Consider the following 15,083-nt stretch of genomic DNA (forward strand, 5'->3'; position numbering starts at 1 on the left):
GCCCTGCTCCAGGACAGGTGTCCTGCCGCAGTGGGAAATGTGCTCTGGGAACATACTTGTTCCGTTCTTGGCATCCTGTGCAGGTATTCATCAAAATGCTGGGGTCTGGTCTGCTGTACAAGGTTTGCTGTTTGCCTGTCAGTATTAATGTGCTGCTTATTTAAGCTTTATTGAGGCAGAATTTGAGCTGCATACCCTTGGAGCAAATTAGATTAACCAGACACTGACACCTGTGAACACTTGGACTAGTGTACAGTACTTGTGCTTCAGCCGCATTAAAACTAATGAAGTAAGCTTGTGAACCTATACACCTGATGTCTTTATCTGCAGTCACTACTGTCTTCATTCTGTGTGAATAATAATTAGTCTTTAGAGTCTGCAGCATACAGCCCCAGGCCATTTTCTGGATATTTATGCAATTAGTTTAATGAACTTTGCTAAGGAGCTCCTATGTGATTAACAGTCATTACCTTCTCGCATTGCCAATTTCACAAATCACCTAGAGATTTCATGTTCCGCAATTAAGTTTTCTTATTCACCGCATCAAGCCAAAGCATTTTTGCGGCGAACTCGCCCAGTTAAGGAACAATAAAGGCTTTCCGGCGGTGGTTGTACGCTGGGGCCAGTCCGCTGTCGCTCTCCGGCCCTGTCAGCAACCGCGGAACCGGGTTTGCTCAGCGGGTTACCCGGGGTCGCTACCAGCCCGTTACCCTCCCGTGTGGGCCGGGTTAAACGCCCGAACACCGAGGGCGGGAATACGCCGTGTCCAAGCCGCACCAAGCTCTCGCCGCGCCCTGCGCCGTGCTGCTCCCCGCGGGGCTTCTGCCGCGTGAAGAAGCGGGGCTCTCCCGGCTGCGGGACGAGGGGCCCGCTCCCCCCATCCGCTGCCATCCTCGGCAACGGGCGGGAGCCCAACCGGTCCGGTCCTCAGGGGTCAGGCTGCAAACACGCGTTCCCGGGGGCAGGACGAGGGCTTCAGCGCTGGCGCGGCCGTGGCGCGGCGCGGATGAGCCCGCCGCCCGGGCGCGCAGGCGGTGTGGCTGTGGCCGAACCCGGCCTCAGCCGCTCGGCGGTAACCGCCCGGGGCCGGACTGCAGCGGGAGCTCGGCTCACCGCCTCCCCCGCCGCCAGCCCTCCCTTCCCCCGGCGGAGCGAACCACTGCGGCTCGCCGAGGAGGTGAGGCACCTGTCACTCGCCGGCGGCGGCGGCGGGCGGCCCCGCGGCGGGCGGCGGCGGCGGCTCGGGGCGCGTCCCGCGGCGGGGGGGGCGCGGCGGCCGCGGCGTGGCGGAGGGGAGGGCGGCGGGCGGGAGCGCGGCTGCGGCGAGGCGCGGAGGTTCTCCTCCCCCGCGCTGCCGCCGCGGGTGTGCGCGCGGAGCCGCGTCGGTGCCCCAGCTGCCGCCGTTGCTGTTGCCGTTGCCTGCAATGGCGTTGAGGCGCCGCGGCGGTTGGTGCCTCCTGTCAGGCGGGCGGCGGCAGCAGCGGCCGTTCTCCACAGAGGCACCGAGCCGCCGCGGGCCGGAGGAGAAGCGGGGTCAGCGCTGAGGCGGGGAGGCTGTGGGAGCTCGCCGCGGCTCTCCGCTGGGTAAGGCGGCGTGCGCGCTCGGCGGGAGCAGAGCCGGGCTCGGCGGAGAAGCAGCCGTGCCTGTCACCGGGCTTTTGTTTCCCGGGGCCCGGCCGCGGGGGGGCGATAGGCGCCTGCCCGGGCTCTGCCCCACCGCAAGGTGCTGCCGGCCGGGGCCCCGCGGCTCCAGCCCCACGGCGCGGCACAGCCACGGAGCAGCCGCCGCCCGCGCTCGGGGGAAGTTTATCGCTTCCTGCACGGCGGGCAGGAGCGGCAGCTGCTGCCGCGTGGCCTCGTTCCTTGCCCCTTGCGGCGATCGGCGCCCCCCGCCCGGGCAAGGGCTGCGGGACGGGCCGCGGAGGTGCGCGAGGCGGGCGCGTCTCTCCCGCCGCCGCGGCGGCGGCGGCGGCGGCGACCCCTGCGCCGGGGCAAGCACCGCGTGGAGCTGCGCCCGAAATGAGGCGTCCTCTGGGCGGCGACGGCTGGGAAGGAGGAACGGGCAGGAAGGGAGAGGGGTTCGGATCTCGGTGAGACCCGCGCTGCCGCTCCTGGGGCCGCGGAGCTCCGGCACGGCGGCCCGGGAGCGGACCCACCGGCTGGCTCGGCTTCTGCAGCCCCTCCTTAGGCACCCCAGGCGCCTCCAGGTGCTAAAACCGCTGCCAGTGTCAAGGGGCAACTTTATCTAACGGAATTTCGCTTCCCTTACCGTGTCGGCCGGGGGTGTTAACTTTGGGTGCAGTTTTTTCTGTTCCCCTCGAGCTGCTGTTTGATTTGCCTTTTCTGGATATACCATGTTTGATAGTATTTCTGATGGTTCATCCGAGGGAGCAGGGGTCGTCTTGCAGTGCCTGCGTTTCTCTTGCCACATTGCCTTTCCTTTGCATGCATGTTTGTGGCATCATATGGCAGTTTGTGAAGGGTAAGATGCGATAATCCGTGCTTGCACTATGGAATATTATACATTGCAAGTTATGCAACAGTCGGTTTGAGAAAGTTTGCCCTGACAAGTTTTCATGTGTCTATGCAGTGTTAGGTTCTATTTATTTATTTTTTTTTACTATTTTTATTATAAACGTGTCAAATAATGGTAAATGGAAACAATGGCTTAGACTTTGAGATGCATGAGTACCTGACATGATTCAGAAAACCCTCCCTTCTATTGCAGATTAAATCCGCTGTTGTTCTTGAATGTCCTCGGTTGTGCTGCCTGGTCAGAACTGACCGCATGCGTTTAGATCTTTACCTCCAGATCTTCTGTCAAGTGTGGCCGTGCTGAAGGGCAGTGCCCCCTGCGAGCACTCCTCAGGCAGAATCACAGCTGAGAGACCACTGAGAGCAGTACCACAGAAACTATGTAAGCTGGTTTTGCACTCCTGGAGTAACCATGATGAAAACGGAGTCTTCAGGGGAAAGATCAACCCTCCGAAGTGCCTCTCCTCATAGGAACGCTTACAGAACTGAGTTCCAGGCGCTGAAAAGCACCTTTGACAAGCCGAAATCAGATGGAGAACAGAAAGCGAAAGAGGAAGGAGAGGCCTCACAGAGCAGGGGAAGGAAATATGGCTCAAATGTCAATAGGATTAAGAACTTATTTATGCAGATGGGCATGGAGCCCACTGAAAGTGCTGGGGTTACCCCTAAAACCAGAGGAAAGGGTGGTCCTCCATCACCTCAAAGACGAATTAGGCCCAAAGAATTTGTAGAAAAAGCTGATGGTTCAATTGTAAAGTTGGAATCGTCTGTCTCAGAAAGGATCAGTAGGTTTGATACGATCCACGATGGTCCTTCCTATTCCAAGTTTACTGAAACTCGGAAGATGTTTGAGCGAAATGCTCATGAAACTGGACATTCCAATCGCTACTCCCCAAAGAAAGATAAAGTTGTTTCCAACGAGCTTCCAGATGAGTGGTGCAGTGCCAAGTCTCAAAGGGGCAGCACCGATTCACTGGACAGCCTTAGCCCAAGGACAGAGACCGTCTCTCCAACCGTGAGTCAGCTCAGTGCAGTTTTTGAGAACACTGACTCACACAACGTGATCGTCGTAGAGAAGTCGGAGAACAATGAAGAGTACTCTGTAACTGGTCACTATCCGCTCAGCCTCTCCTCCACTGTGGCAAATATCTCCTCCCCGGTTGCAAACCTTGAGGGCTTCAGTCCTTTGAAAGATGCCAGCACGTGGTCTCCCACAGCCAAACAGGGTACAGGTGGGATGTCTGCTGAGAACTCTCAGCAGAATAGTGTGTCTTCAGCACTGAGACAGAAGACTTCCACAGGCACTTCAGCGGGTTCAAAAACAAGCGAAGAGATAAAGAAGGGTACAGAGGCAAGTGCTGATGCTGTTGAGAGCTCTGGAGCGAGTCAACAGGAACTGGTCAGCGTGCTTGACAGTGAAAGATCCATGGACAGCTGTTCTAGGAGCAAATCAAAAACAGAGGCAGAAGTTTTGTTGCAACAAAAGGAACAGTTGGAACATGCAGAGGGTGTCTTGAATAGATCCGAAGCTTCAGAACTACCAAGAAATGTAGCTTCAGGTGGTGATTTTGCCACAGATGCAGTTTCAGATGCTACCGAGTCCCATTATGATGAGGCAGGTGAAAAAGAAGGGCATGAAGATGTGAATGATTTTCAGAGTTCCCACGTGTACATGCACTCTGACTACAATGTGTACCGGGTACGATCGAGATATAACTCTGACTGGGGAGAGACAGGTACAGAACAGGATGACCAGGATGACAGTGATGAAAATAACTGTTATGAGCCTGATATGGAATATTCTGAAATTAATGGATTGCCAGATGAAGATGAAATCCCAGCCAACAGGAAGATACAGTTTAGCCGTGCTCCAATTAAGGTAAAGTTTCCTTTCTTTTTCTGCAGTTGGGTTCATTTTTGAATGCCACTTTATTTGAAGTACATCTTGACAGCTGATCTAGGCTCTGAAAAAATTGCAGAGGATCTTTTGATACGCATTTTTGTTACAGTCAGCAAGCACAATCTTAAATGAAGTAAGGAAGCTGAGCTCTGATGAGCTTGTGTCGTTTCCTAGACTGCTTGATGGCTGACTAAGCCAGCAGAAATTGAGAATGACAGCTGGGTTTGTGAAGTTGGACAATTCTAACGTGCATGTTTTGACTTATGTGACTGAACTGTAACCACATGGTGGAACGTGGAAGTGGGTATCTGGTGGCCTTTGTGCTGTTTGGTTTTTCCATTTGAAATAACAGCTTCTGTAGATCATGTGGCTTTTCTTTAGCTCTCATCTGATGTTCTTTAAAGTCCCCGCATTTAAACACTGTGTCATGAAATACAGTGTGATCCTGTCTCACTAGTAGAGGGCTGTTAGTATCACCTTTTATAGTAGCATAGTCGCTTCTTTAAAACTTTCAAACATTAATATATATATATTTAATGTATCTCAGTGCTACAGAAAGAAGCCAGTTGATTGAAATACCTAATGAAGGTTGGGTTTCTCACAGAATTTTTACTCGTTTGGTTTCAAGTACATTCAAATTGCAGCTAAGAATGTTTTTTTCAAGTAATTTGAGTTCAGGAAGGAATAGCTAGTCATGTTTTGTTGTACCAGCTTTTCATTGCTGAGTTTCAGGGTTAAGTATAAAAGTGTTTTACTTCCAAGCTGGTTTTAGTGCATGTGGTCTCACATGGACAATTGAGAAGATAGGAATTTTTCCAGAAATGGCTCTTGAAGCAGCCATATGTGATGGAGTACTTGAAATCTAAACATTTTAAAATTAAAAATATGTAACTTAAATTAACTTTCTTTTCATTGTGGGAGTTTATCAACTTGAAGTAATGTGATTTACAAAATGTGCATTTACACCACCTGTGTTTTAAGTTAGGGAAAGATGTCTATTTCTATTAGGAAATTCTCATCTGAATGAAGCAACCAGGTTTTCACATCTTTATTGAGGGCTGGAGGGAGGGGAATGGCCTTGTGTTCTTCATACTTTGAAAAGACCATTTTTTTACACTGAAACAAAATATTCCAAGCTAAGAAGATGGGTTTCTTAAATTTTGTTTTGTTAGTATTTTATTCAGGCTTGCATCATGCAATAAAAATTCTGTGTTTGTGCTCCTTCTAGATTATTCTCATAATGGGGGAAACTAGCTGGTATTCTCTGGGTTTGGCTTGAGTATTTTTTGAGATGAAGTAGAGAAAACTTTTATTACAAAGGATTATAGAAGTTTGTGTCCCCCCTCCTCTGCCTTCTCCCTCAGGCTGTACTAACAGACAAGATGATGTTCTCTCTTCTGAAAGATCTACCAATTATGTGCAGAGGCTTGTTGCATTGTATTTATTACAGTTCAGACAGATAAGAATCCAGAAAGTGACTCCACTGATTTTATTCTTGAGACGGTTGGATTTTTCTGCTGTTTCTATTTTGAAAGAGCTAGCAGTGACATCCTCACTTCAGTATATTGCTGTCATCTGTCTGAATCATGCTGTCATGCCAAGTGCTATAACAGTATTCTCTCAATTATTTAGTTATACAATTTTTCTTTTCTTTTGAAGTTTTTCATGCTATGTTAATTTCAGATTATGTATTATCAAGTAATAATAACAGTCCATCAGGAAAATGCTCTAAAAGTCATTTGTGTAAATAGTAAAAGAGTACATTTGTCATGGTTTTAGGCATAAAGCACTCTTAACAAGCTTATCCAAAGTAAAAGAATCGTTGCTTTAATTGTTTTAGCATCTTAATTGTACATAGGAAGAAAACAGAATAAAAGCCACATTGTGAGAGAACAGTGTAGGAGGGCTTGGGAGGGTTGGGAGATCCCCTGCTTTTGTCCCCGGTGCCTCCAGTGTATACAATCTGTTAGTTGTGTGGGGAAACAGAAGTGAGACCATGTGGAAGGAAGGCTTGCACTGGGAGGAAGAAGTGCAGCCAAAGGTGTGGAAAGTGAAAAGCTGCTTCTGGAGCCTCCCTCCCTTTCCTCCACAGCATTCTGTAGTTCCCTCAGCAGTGCCAAGCAGCGTAGGCCTGGGCAGGCTGCCACTGGCATCAGGTCACTGCCCGGCCATGCTGCTGTGGGCAGGGACCTGGGAGGAGAATCCCCTGGTGGGTCTCCGGCAGCTTGCGAGTCTCTCTGCTCTTGTGTTGCCTCTGGGACAGCATCGCCAGTTTGGCACGCTGCTGGGAGGTCATCGACCAGTTCTGGCAAGCAGTTTGTGCCCGACAGATTGGTATCAGTGAGCAGTGCAGGGGACAAGGGGGGGACTTGTGTTTTGTGCCCTCAGGCAGTGCTAGTGGCTGAACTTACCCAGTCGCTCCCTCTACCCATCTCTTACATAGGGATGATGTTTGCTAGGTGAATAAGCTGCAACTATGTAAACATTTTTCTGTTCTAGGTAATTTTGTGTGTTAGTGGGCAAAAAGTGGTTTCATTAATACATTCCTAACGTCATCTCATGCGTACTGTGACAAGAGAGAGAAAAATACAGAGCAATGTAGGAGTATTTCTGTGCCATTGAAAAGTGATTTGTCTTTGCTAAAGTGAAGCAGTTTGTACTTAATGACTCTGCTAGATAGTGCTGCAGAAAGTCCAACCTAACCTCTCGGTGTTTAGTGCTGATTTCATGGTATCATACATGCATTCCCTTCCTACAGGTGAGCTCTAAGATAATGAACAAAATTGGCATTTGAATGTGTAACCGGTGAGATGAGTGGGTAGTTATTGCCACAGAGTTGTTACTTGAAGGTCTTACCGGGTTTCACTAAACACCTTTGAGCTATTTTTCCAGGGGATTTTTCAGGTAGGCGTGTAAGGAGTAAACAAGAAGGGTGCTGAGACTGAAGAGAAAAGAGGTTGCAGTTACCACCAAGGGTAATCCTTTCTGTCCCTTTAGGGGAAGTACTGTGGACTATGAGAAGTAATAAAGTATAGACAAAAAGATGAATAAATAAAATTTTACTCATAAAACTATAAAGACTGAATTCTGCTCATCTCCCAAGCAGGAAAAAGACCCAGTTATTGAGAAACTTACTATAGGGAGAAAGGCTCAAGTCAACAAATGCTGGAAATTATATTCTGTTATGGTCTGTACTTTCACTATCACAGATCCCATGCTCCATGGGCCATTTACTCTGTTCTGGGATTATGGGCTCTGTTTGCTGATCGCATCTCTGTTGAAAATCCCTTTAGGAGTAGGTGGCTGCTTAGGGGCCACTGCAGGCTTGGAGAGTTTTGAGGTATTTGGAGTGTGGCATAGCTGATGTGAGCAGTTGTGCATGTTTGGGAAGATTAAGTCAGCTTGGCAGTCAGTATTCAATAAAACATAGCCTAAAAGGCCCCAAGAGTTGGTGCTGTTAGTGACAGCGGGCATGAGTGCGTTGCTGAACAAGGCGTGTGCACGTTGATAGAGCAGTTGATATGAGGGTTGTATAGAGGCCTTCATCAGCGCCAGCCTGTTCCAGTGCTTCTGCTCAGGGGTAGAACTGAAACTTTCCAAGGCAAGTGGAAGAAGTGAAAAATTAAAGTAAATGTGATGAGGAAAAAAATTGCCCTACTTTTGCCAGGGTTTCTTTTCTACAAAGAAAAAAAGCAGACAAAAAAGAAGCAGAAACTCTATTGTTTATTGGCCTTTTGTTGAGTTTTGCAGGGTTTCCTGAGGGTTAGGTTCTATGCTGCTTCCCAAACGTTGTGGGCTAATTGGACAATTTTTGCTAGTAGTGCAGAATTCATTCATTCATGGCTTTCTACACTCTAGCAAGTGGAAACTTATTGATTGTTCAAATCACAGTCCTTTTTGAGGACTCTGCTTCCTCTATCCTGGGTAGATTTGGGATGGAGGAGTAATGTTCACCTCTTCTCTCTCCAAATCCAGAATGTCTGGTATCCTGAGAGCTGGTGGCAGTGTCTGTGCTTAGTGCCCTACTTCTAGCACCTGGTACACAGGTTAAACCATTTAAAGCTGTTAGCAGCAATTTTGTCTCCTGCTGAGCCTCCTTTTGCGACCTTCTGCTATACTGACTTGGCTGTACCTCGCTGAGGGGTTGGGATAGTATGAGACAGACTGTATAACAGACAGGTGACTTGCGGTGCAGTGAGGGGTTTTAGCCCAAGCTGCTGCTGCAGTTTTCAGGGTTCCATAAAGCTTCCTTAGGGTGCAGTGCCGGTGAAGGGACCTCTCTGCAGGCCTCTTTGAATTTTGGGGTAGGTGGGAGAAAGGATAACAGGAATGGAGGGGATAGAGCAAATGGTTCTTCCATGCTTCAGCCAACTCCGTACAAAGGGATTATGGTCACCAGTGCCTGTGCCTTGTGTGTTCTTCCTCTCTTTTGTCACGTAGGATGACTGAATCTTACATGCTAAGACACCTCAGTTTTCCTGATGGTATTTTGTTCAAATGGTCTTCAGGAATTGGAATTTGTGCTTCTCTCTCTCTTTAATAAAGAGAGCTTTTGAAGAGGTTTTACAAGGAGTGGTGTGACTGTAGTTTAGTGTAAGATAGGAATGGCATTTGTATTTAATGGTTATTTTGAAATATATTATGAACTATATGGTGATTATTTTAAATAAAAAATCAGTTCAAGGAGCAAGTCTTTATTTATTCTTCATTTCTCTCACTAAAATGTACTCAGGAATGTAAATAGTGGGAAAAAAAAGAATCTGAAACAATCTTGACACTGTAATTGCTTTGGAAATTGCACTCTAAAATATTATTATTCTTTGTCAGCTAAGTATTAAAGTAAAGTACACTGGAAACATTTGCAAGTTTTAGTGCTGCAAAAGAAAGTATTTCTTTGCCTGGTTCAATATTTAGTATGGTATTTACCTATTGTTAAAATGTTGGAGAACTGTTTTGCATCGCGGAAGTCATAAGTGAAGGTTACCCATCTGCAAGCACTGTACAGTTCCTGGCTCCAAACTTGCCACCACTTCTAATTGTGTTTTACTTAAGTGGAGTTGTATTTAGATGAGCTCCAGATCTCCCTTTCAACCTCGGTGGCCCATAAATCTGTAAATAAAGGAGTCCCAGAGGGTGTTAGGACACTTGCCAAAGGCAGATGTGGCAGACAGGACTTGCAAAAAAATTCTAAGGATTTAAAGTGATTACAGAATATGAAAAATTTATCCACTTTTGAATGGTCAATTAAGAAACCTTACAGATAAAGAAAGATGTGTAGCTTCCTTCTGAAGTATTTGTCTTTACTTAAGTGTCTGAGCTTTGTTTACAACATTAGGAGTGGACGGTAGTTTTGGCTAAAGCATCAAGGCATCAAGTAGGCTTAGGCTCTCTCTCCTGTAGTGCTGAATAAATTACTAAACCTTTGTGCTGATATTTGCATTCTGTAAAATGGGCAGCAAATTGGTAATTAATTCCATTAATCTTGACTTGTGAAGCAGTTTGACATACTGAGCTATTGCTTGGCTAGCTTGAAATGTGTGTACTCTGCTACATAAAATGTCCTTATACTTTTTTTGGGTGTTGTGATGTATAGGAAACTCTACAGACTTAAGCAGTAATACAGTGTGTTGTATTGCAAGGATTGTGATGCTAACTTTGATTATTTGTAAAAATTAACAATGTAAAACCAGAGTCTTTGTTCTGGTGGCAGGATATATAGAGCGTTTCTGGAACCTGGTCATTTATTTCAATTACATTTATAGCATCATAGAATCAACTAGATTTGAGAAGACCTTTAAGATTATCAAGTCCAACTGTTTCCCCAGGACTGACAACTCCACCAGTAAACCATGTTTGTAATGAAATATCTTCTTATGAAAGGCAGCACATTTTATATATATCCGTCAGGGAAATATTAAAGAATGAAAAACTGGGTCCCCTCAAAGAACAGCAAGGAAGAAGGCATAAAGTATTCCAAAACAAGTAGCTGTTTTCATTATTAAAAGGTCAGTGCATTCTACGTGGTTATCTTGTACATGAAGTGTATTACTGGGTTGGAATTGCGTACCTTCACTGGATGAGTCTTTCATACGCTGTAATTTCAGGTGCAAAGAGTTTTCTTGCATTAAGTATATGTGGAATTATTGGAATATAGTAGCTGGGGTAAAGTTATTTGCCTGATGCAGTGTGCTGTGGAGACTTTTGTGTAGGTCATCATTTCACTACTAATTCTAGGGACCATTTTTTCCTGGATGTAATATTCACACGCTGTTACTGAGCTAAAAAGAAATAATGTTGCTTTAAACTGGGTTTTATGAGCATTGAGGACATTCTGGAAGAGCTGCCTGTATAAACCGAGTTTGGATTGAATAATTGGCATCAGAGGTTTATGCGGTTTAGGTTGAATGGGGTTTCCAAGTAAGGGTTTTCAATTTCAAAAATGCAGGCTGAGAAACTGTAGAGAAATGATTTGAAATGAGCCAAACCAAAAAGCAAACAGAGGTAACAGTTGGGGTTCTTGGAACCTCTTTGATTCAGAATTAGAAAAAGTGCGTAGGATTTGCGTCCCAAGAAAAAGCAGAGTACAGAAGCAGAATAATTGCAGACCTAATCAGAAGAAAAGGTGTCCAAAGAGAGTATCAAAAGGCAGCCAAGAACTCGCAAGGAGTGGCAAAAGGGGTTGTACATAAAATGAAAGACTGTCATAGAGTTCAGAAGTCTTAAGTGTGAATAAGGTGTTGCCAGAAGTCAAGCTGAGTTTGACCTTGTAAAGGAAAATAATCCCAAGTAGTAAAAATCCATTTATCCGTTTAAAATGAAATGAGAAAGGAAGCTGGGCGTTGTGCAGTCAGCATGAGGTTATGATCGGAGCTATCGTCCCCAGTTTATATTAACATTTTGCCTTCATTTTTGTTGCAGTTGGTCTTGTTGAACATGGAATCAAGAATAAGAGCTAAATACATGTACACAGATGGAAACTCTTACAGTGAAATTCTTAAAGTGAAAATAAGATGAAACCTAGAAGTCCCTAGTGCTCAGGTTTATAAGGGCTGGGTGAAAGAAGTGTTTTGGAAAGTCTTGTAGCGAACATTTCAAAACAAACAGAAGACTATCAAAATATGGAAGGTATTCAACTGCAGAAGAGCACGTGCAGTAGCTGTTTTTTAGTAAGCAGAGGAAAGGTGGTTCTGGCAGCTTGAAAATCATTAATCTCTATTTTTCTATAGTGAAGCCGTAAAACAAAACTTTGAAAAGAATCCAAGGCAGGGAGGCAAATGGAAAAGTGGAGTACCTGTAAACAGATTTGTGAGAGGTAGCATATGTCAAACTGAATTAGCATCTGCCTTTAGTAAGATAGAAGACCTTGTTAAAAATTTCAGTAGCTCTGCTTCAGAAAGTTGGAGCACACTAATGACACTTGCTTCTGACGGAAAGTGGGAAAGCCTTCTCATTGCATGGGATTACAGGAAATACGGGTGACTGGGAGGACTTGAGTATTGGGGATGGATTTGTGAGCTAAGGAGTTTCGCGGTAAACTAGTGACTCATTTGTAGGGGACAGCAGCTAAGGAGAAAGCTGCTCTGTGACTTGCTTGCATCGAATGACAGCAGTAACCCATGGCGTGTTGCAGCTGTGAGGAAGCAAAATGGCATTCTGGATATATGAGGCAAAATATTGTGGTAGCGGTAGGAAATTGTGAGTGTCATTTTATAACTTGCTAAGGAGACTTCATCTGGAACATGTCTGGTGGGTTCTGCTTAAGGCGAGTGAGTTTGGAGGAAAAGCTGTAGCAACTTCCTGCTCTTATTTGTCTTTTTCTTGGTTAATTCTGTCGTAAAACAGGGAGCTTAAGAAATGTATCTTGCTCACTGAAAGCCTGAAAAAGAGCACAGTTGCATCTCTGCTATATTCATAAAGAAAAAGTCCCTGCAGGCAAAGGGGCAGCTTTCCACTTTTAAAGTGAAATTGAGCATTTTCCGACTAAAATGAAATAATTGTAATAGCAGGCACTCTTTTCTTGTGTTCCTGATAGACTACTGTATTGTCTAACACACTATTAATTTTGTTAAGGGTTAGAATTTCCTTCAGCACCGTTGAACTCACAGGCCACAAATAATCTATTGAAAAAGGCACCTGACATTCCTGTAGTTAAATGATACAGAAGGATAGCTGTTACTCTGTGATGTCCTTTTTTTGTGTAGAAAGTATTCTATTGAGAGCAGAAGATAGTTTTACTCACTGGTTTTGGTTCAAGAGGCCTGTCAGATCGTTCAGATATTTCCATATGATAAAGTCAGTGGAAGGTGTGAATGCAGAATTTATCTCCGAGGCCCGTTTGCATTGTGTTACTACACTACACATACAACTACACTTTTTAGTCTGTAACTTTTTATGTTCCTCTCTGCAGTTTCCATCTGCCTTAGTGTTCAGTGTGTAATCTCAAGGTCATAAGATGCTGGTTCACATTGAAAAGATATCTTTTAATATTCAGACTATGCTGCATGTAGACCTTAGGGCCTTTTATTCAAGAAATACCTGTATTTCAAATTTACTATTTATATGATTTGTTTAAAAGCATTAAACTACAGAGGCTTTTAAAAGTCATTCTATCAAATGCCTATCTAATTCATCTAGATCATGGCCTTTCTGATAAAAAACATCCCAAGGTTTTATTCAGGCTTGCAGTCATCTTTAGCATACGATCTGACATACTTAGATTCTGTAGTTATATAGATTCTGACATATTTACATATTTACCTGTTAGCTGTGCCTTCTTGGGAGTCCAAAGATATGTGTTTGCTAATGTTGACTTGGGTGATTGCCCAGCAGATCTTACTGTTCATGGACTGCTTAAATAGAATACTCAAAATACTTTAATAATGTATTTTTTCACAAGGGCAAACCAGAGAGAACTCATGAATGTAGAGATTTAGAGCACTGTTGAAAAAGCTGTTAATCTAGGAGCGTGGCAAAGTGCACTAATATGTGAGTGTTTCAGTATGGTGTTTGGGAGCAAGAGGCTACCAGGCCACATAGCTCTTTTTTTGTCCTTATCCAGCCTTTCTCTCTGAAGCAGTTGCTCGGTTTTATCTCCCTCTATTAATCTGGTAGGTTGACTAAAAACTGCCACCTCAATTGTTTTGCACATTTCTTTCATTTATTTAATTTAAGATGTGGGGAGGGAAATACCATTAAATAGAGGGTTTGGGCTTTTTTCTTTTTCCCCTTCTGTCTGCATGGTCAGTAAACCAGTTTTCAATCTTAACAGCTGTAGGTCCAAAATAACTGCTGAGACTTACTGTAGTTTACTACAAGTGCATGAGACAGTCATTACCAGTAACGCTTGACTAGTGAAAAGGGGAACTTATTCTTGATGAACCTCATAACCTTCTACAGTGGAATGACTGGCTTCATAGATGGGGGAAAGCAATGGATATTGTCCACATTCACTTCAGTAAGACTTTGGACATAACTTCCTTAAGAAAAGCTGATGAAGTAGGGGCTGGATGAGCAGACAATGATGTGGATTGAAAACTGGCTGAACAGAGAAGTGTGCAGACAGGAACCTCATGAAGTTCAACAGGGAGAAGTACAATGCCCTGCACCTGGAGCGGGAAAGCACCAGTATATGCTGGGTGCCATCCAGCTGGAAAGTGGCTTTGCAGAAGAGCATCTGGGGCCCTGGAGAGCACCTAGTTGAACAAGAGCCAGCGTGTGCCCCTGTGGCAAGGAAGGCTAATGTTATCCTGGGTTGTGTTAGGAGGAGTGTTGCCAGCAGGTCTACTCTCTACTCGGCACTGGTGAGGCCACACCTGGAGTGCTGGGTCCTGCTCTGGGCTCCCCACTACAAGAGACTGGAGAGGGTCTAAAGAAGGCCCATGAAGGTGATTATGAGTCTGGAGCATCTCTCCTAGGAGGAAAGGCTGAGAGCTGGGACTGTTTAGCCTAGAGAAGGCTCAGGGGGATCTTATTAATACCTGGAAGAAGGGTGCAAAGAGGACAGAGCCAGGCTCTTTTCAGTGTTGCCCAGTGACAGAACCAGAGACAGTAGGCACCAACTGAAATACAGGTTTCCTCTGAATATCACAAAGCACTTTTTCCCTGTGTGGGTGACTCAGAACTGGCACAGGTTGCCCAGAAAGGTTTTAGAGACTACATCCTTAAGAGATATGCAAAAGTCATCTGGACATGGTCCTCAGCAACCAGTTCTAGATGGCCCTGCTTGAGCATGAGGGATTGGACCAGATGATCTCCAGAGGTCCCTTCCAGTGTCAGCTGTGCTGCGATTCTGTGGCTTCACTTAAATCAGAAAAAAAAAATCTTCCTGATTTTCCTGAACTTCAGTAAAGGAATCAGCTAAATTGCATCCAAGATGAACTATTTTGATTTTATTATTTGCAAAATATTCCAACTGACCTCTCATTCATGATATTCTAAGTGTGCATGGATTTGCTAATCCAGAGGTTAAAATATGAGTATTTCAAAAAGAGCTTGTTGAATACAGCTTAAATAGAGGCCAAATACTCAAAAGCTCTGGTCAAACTGGTAGTAATTCCACACTCTGCTGTACACCTTCAGTGCAATCTCAAAATTACTTATTTCATACAATGTACCAAGCTACTAACATTGTCTAGTTTATCTATGAGAT

The 15,083-nt window shown here is 45.1% G+C and overlaps 1 protein-coding gene across 4 annotated transcripts in view; it reads left to right on the forward strand.

Annotated features, from left to right (window-relative positions):
* Positions 1-1,304: 1,304 nt before the first annotated feature.
* Positions 1,305-15,083, forward strand: part of PPP1R9A (protein phosphatase 1 regulatory subunit 9A) — a 138,058-nt gene continuing 124,279 nt past the window's right edge. For 2 of the 4 annotated variants that reach the window (XM_061468506.1, XM_061468507.1), the window contains exons 1-2: positions 1,305-1,584; positions 2,729-4,414. In XM_061468506.1, coding sequence (XP_061324490.1) covers positions 2,948-4,414 — 1,467 coding nt within the window. In that variant the 5' untranslated portion in view covers positions 1,305-1,584; positions 2,729-2,947. The remainder of the gene's footprint in view (positions 1,585-2,728; positions 4,415-15,083) is intronic. The other 2 variants (XM_061468508.1, XM_061468509.1) reach the window with 1 other exon arrangement.

Source organism: Pezoporus flaviventris, unplaced genomic scaffold (genome assembly GCF_033815535.1).
Source record: "Pezoporus flaviventris isolate CSIRO_AGI_PZ_B2104156 unplaced genomic scaffold, CSIRO_AGI_Pfla_v1 ptg000047l, whole genome shotgun sequence".
Taxonomy (NCBI): domain Eukaryota; kingdom Metazoa; phylum Chordata; class Aves; order Psittaciformes; family Psittacidae; genus Pezoporus; species Pezoporus flaviventris.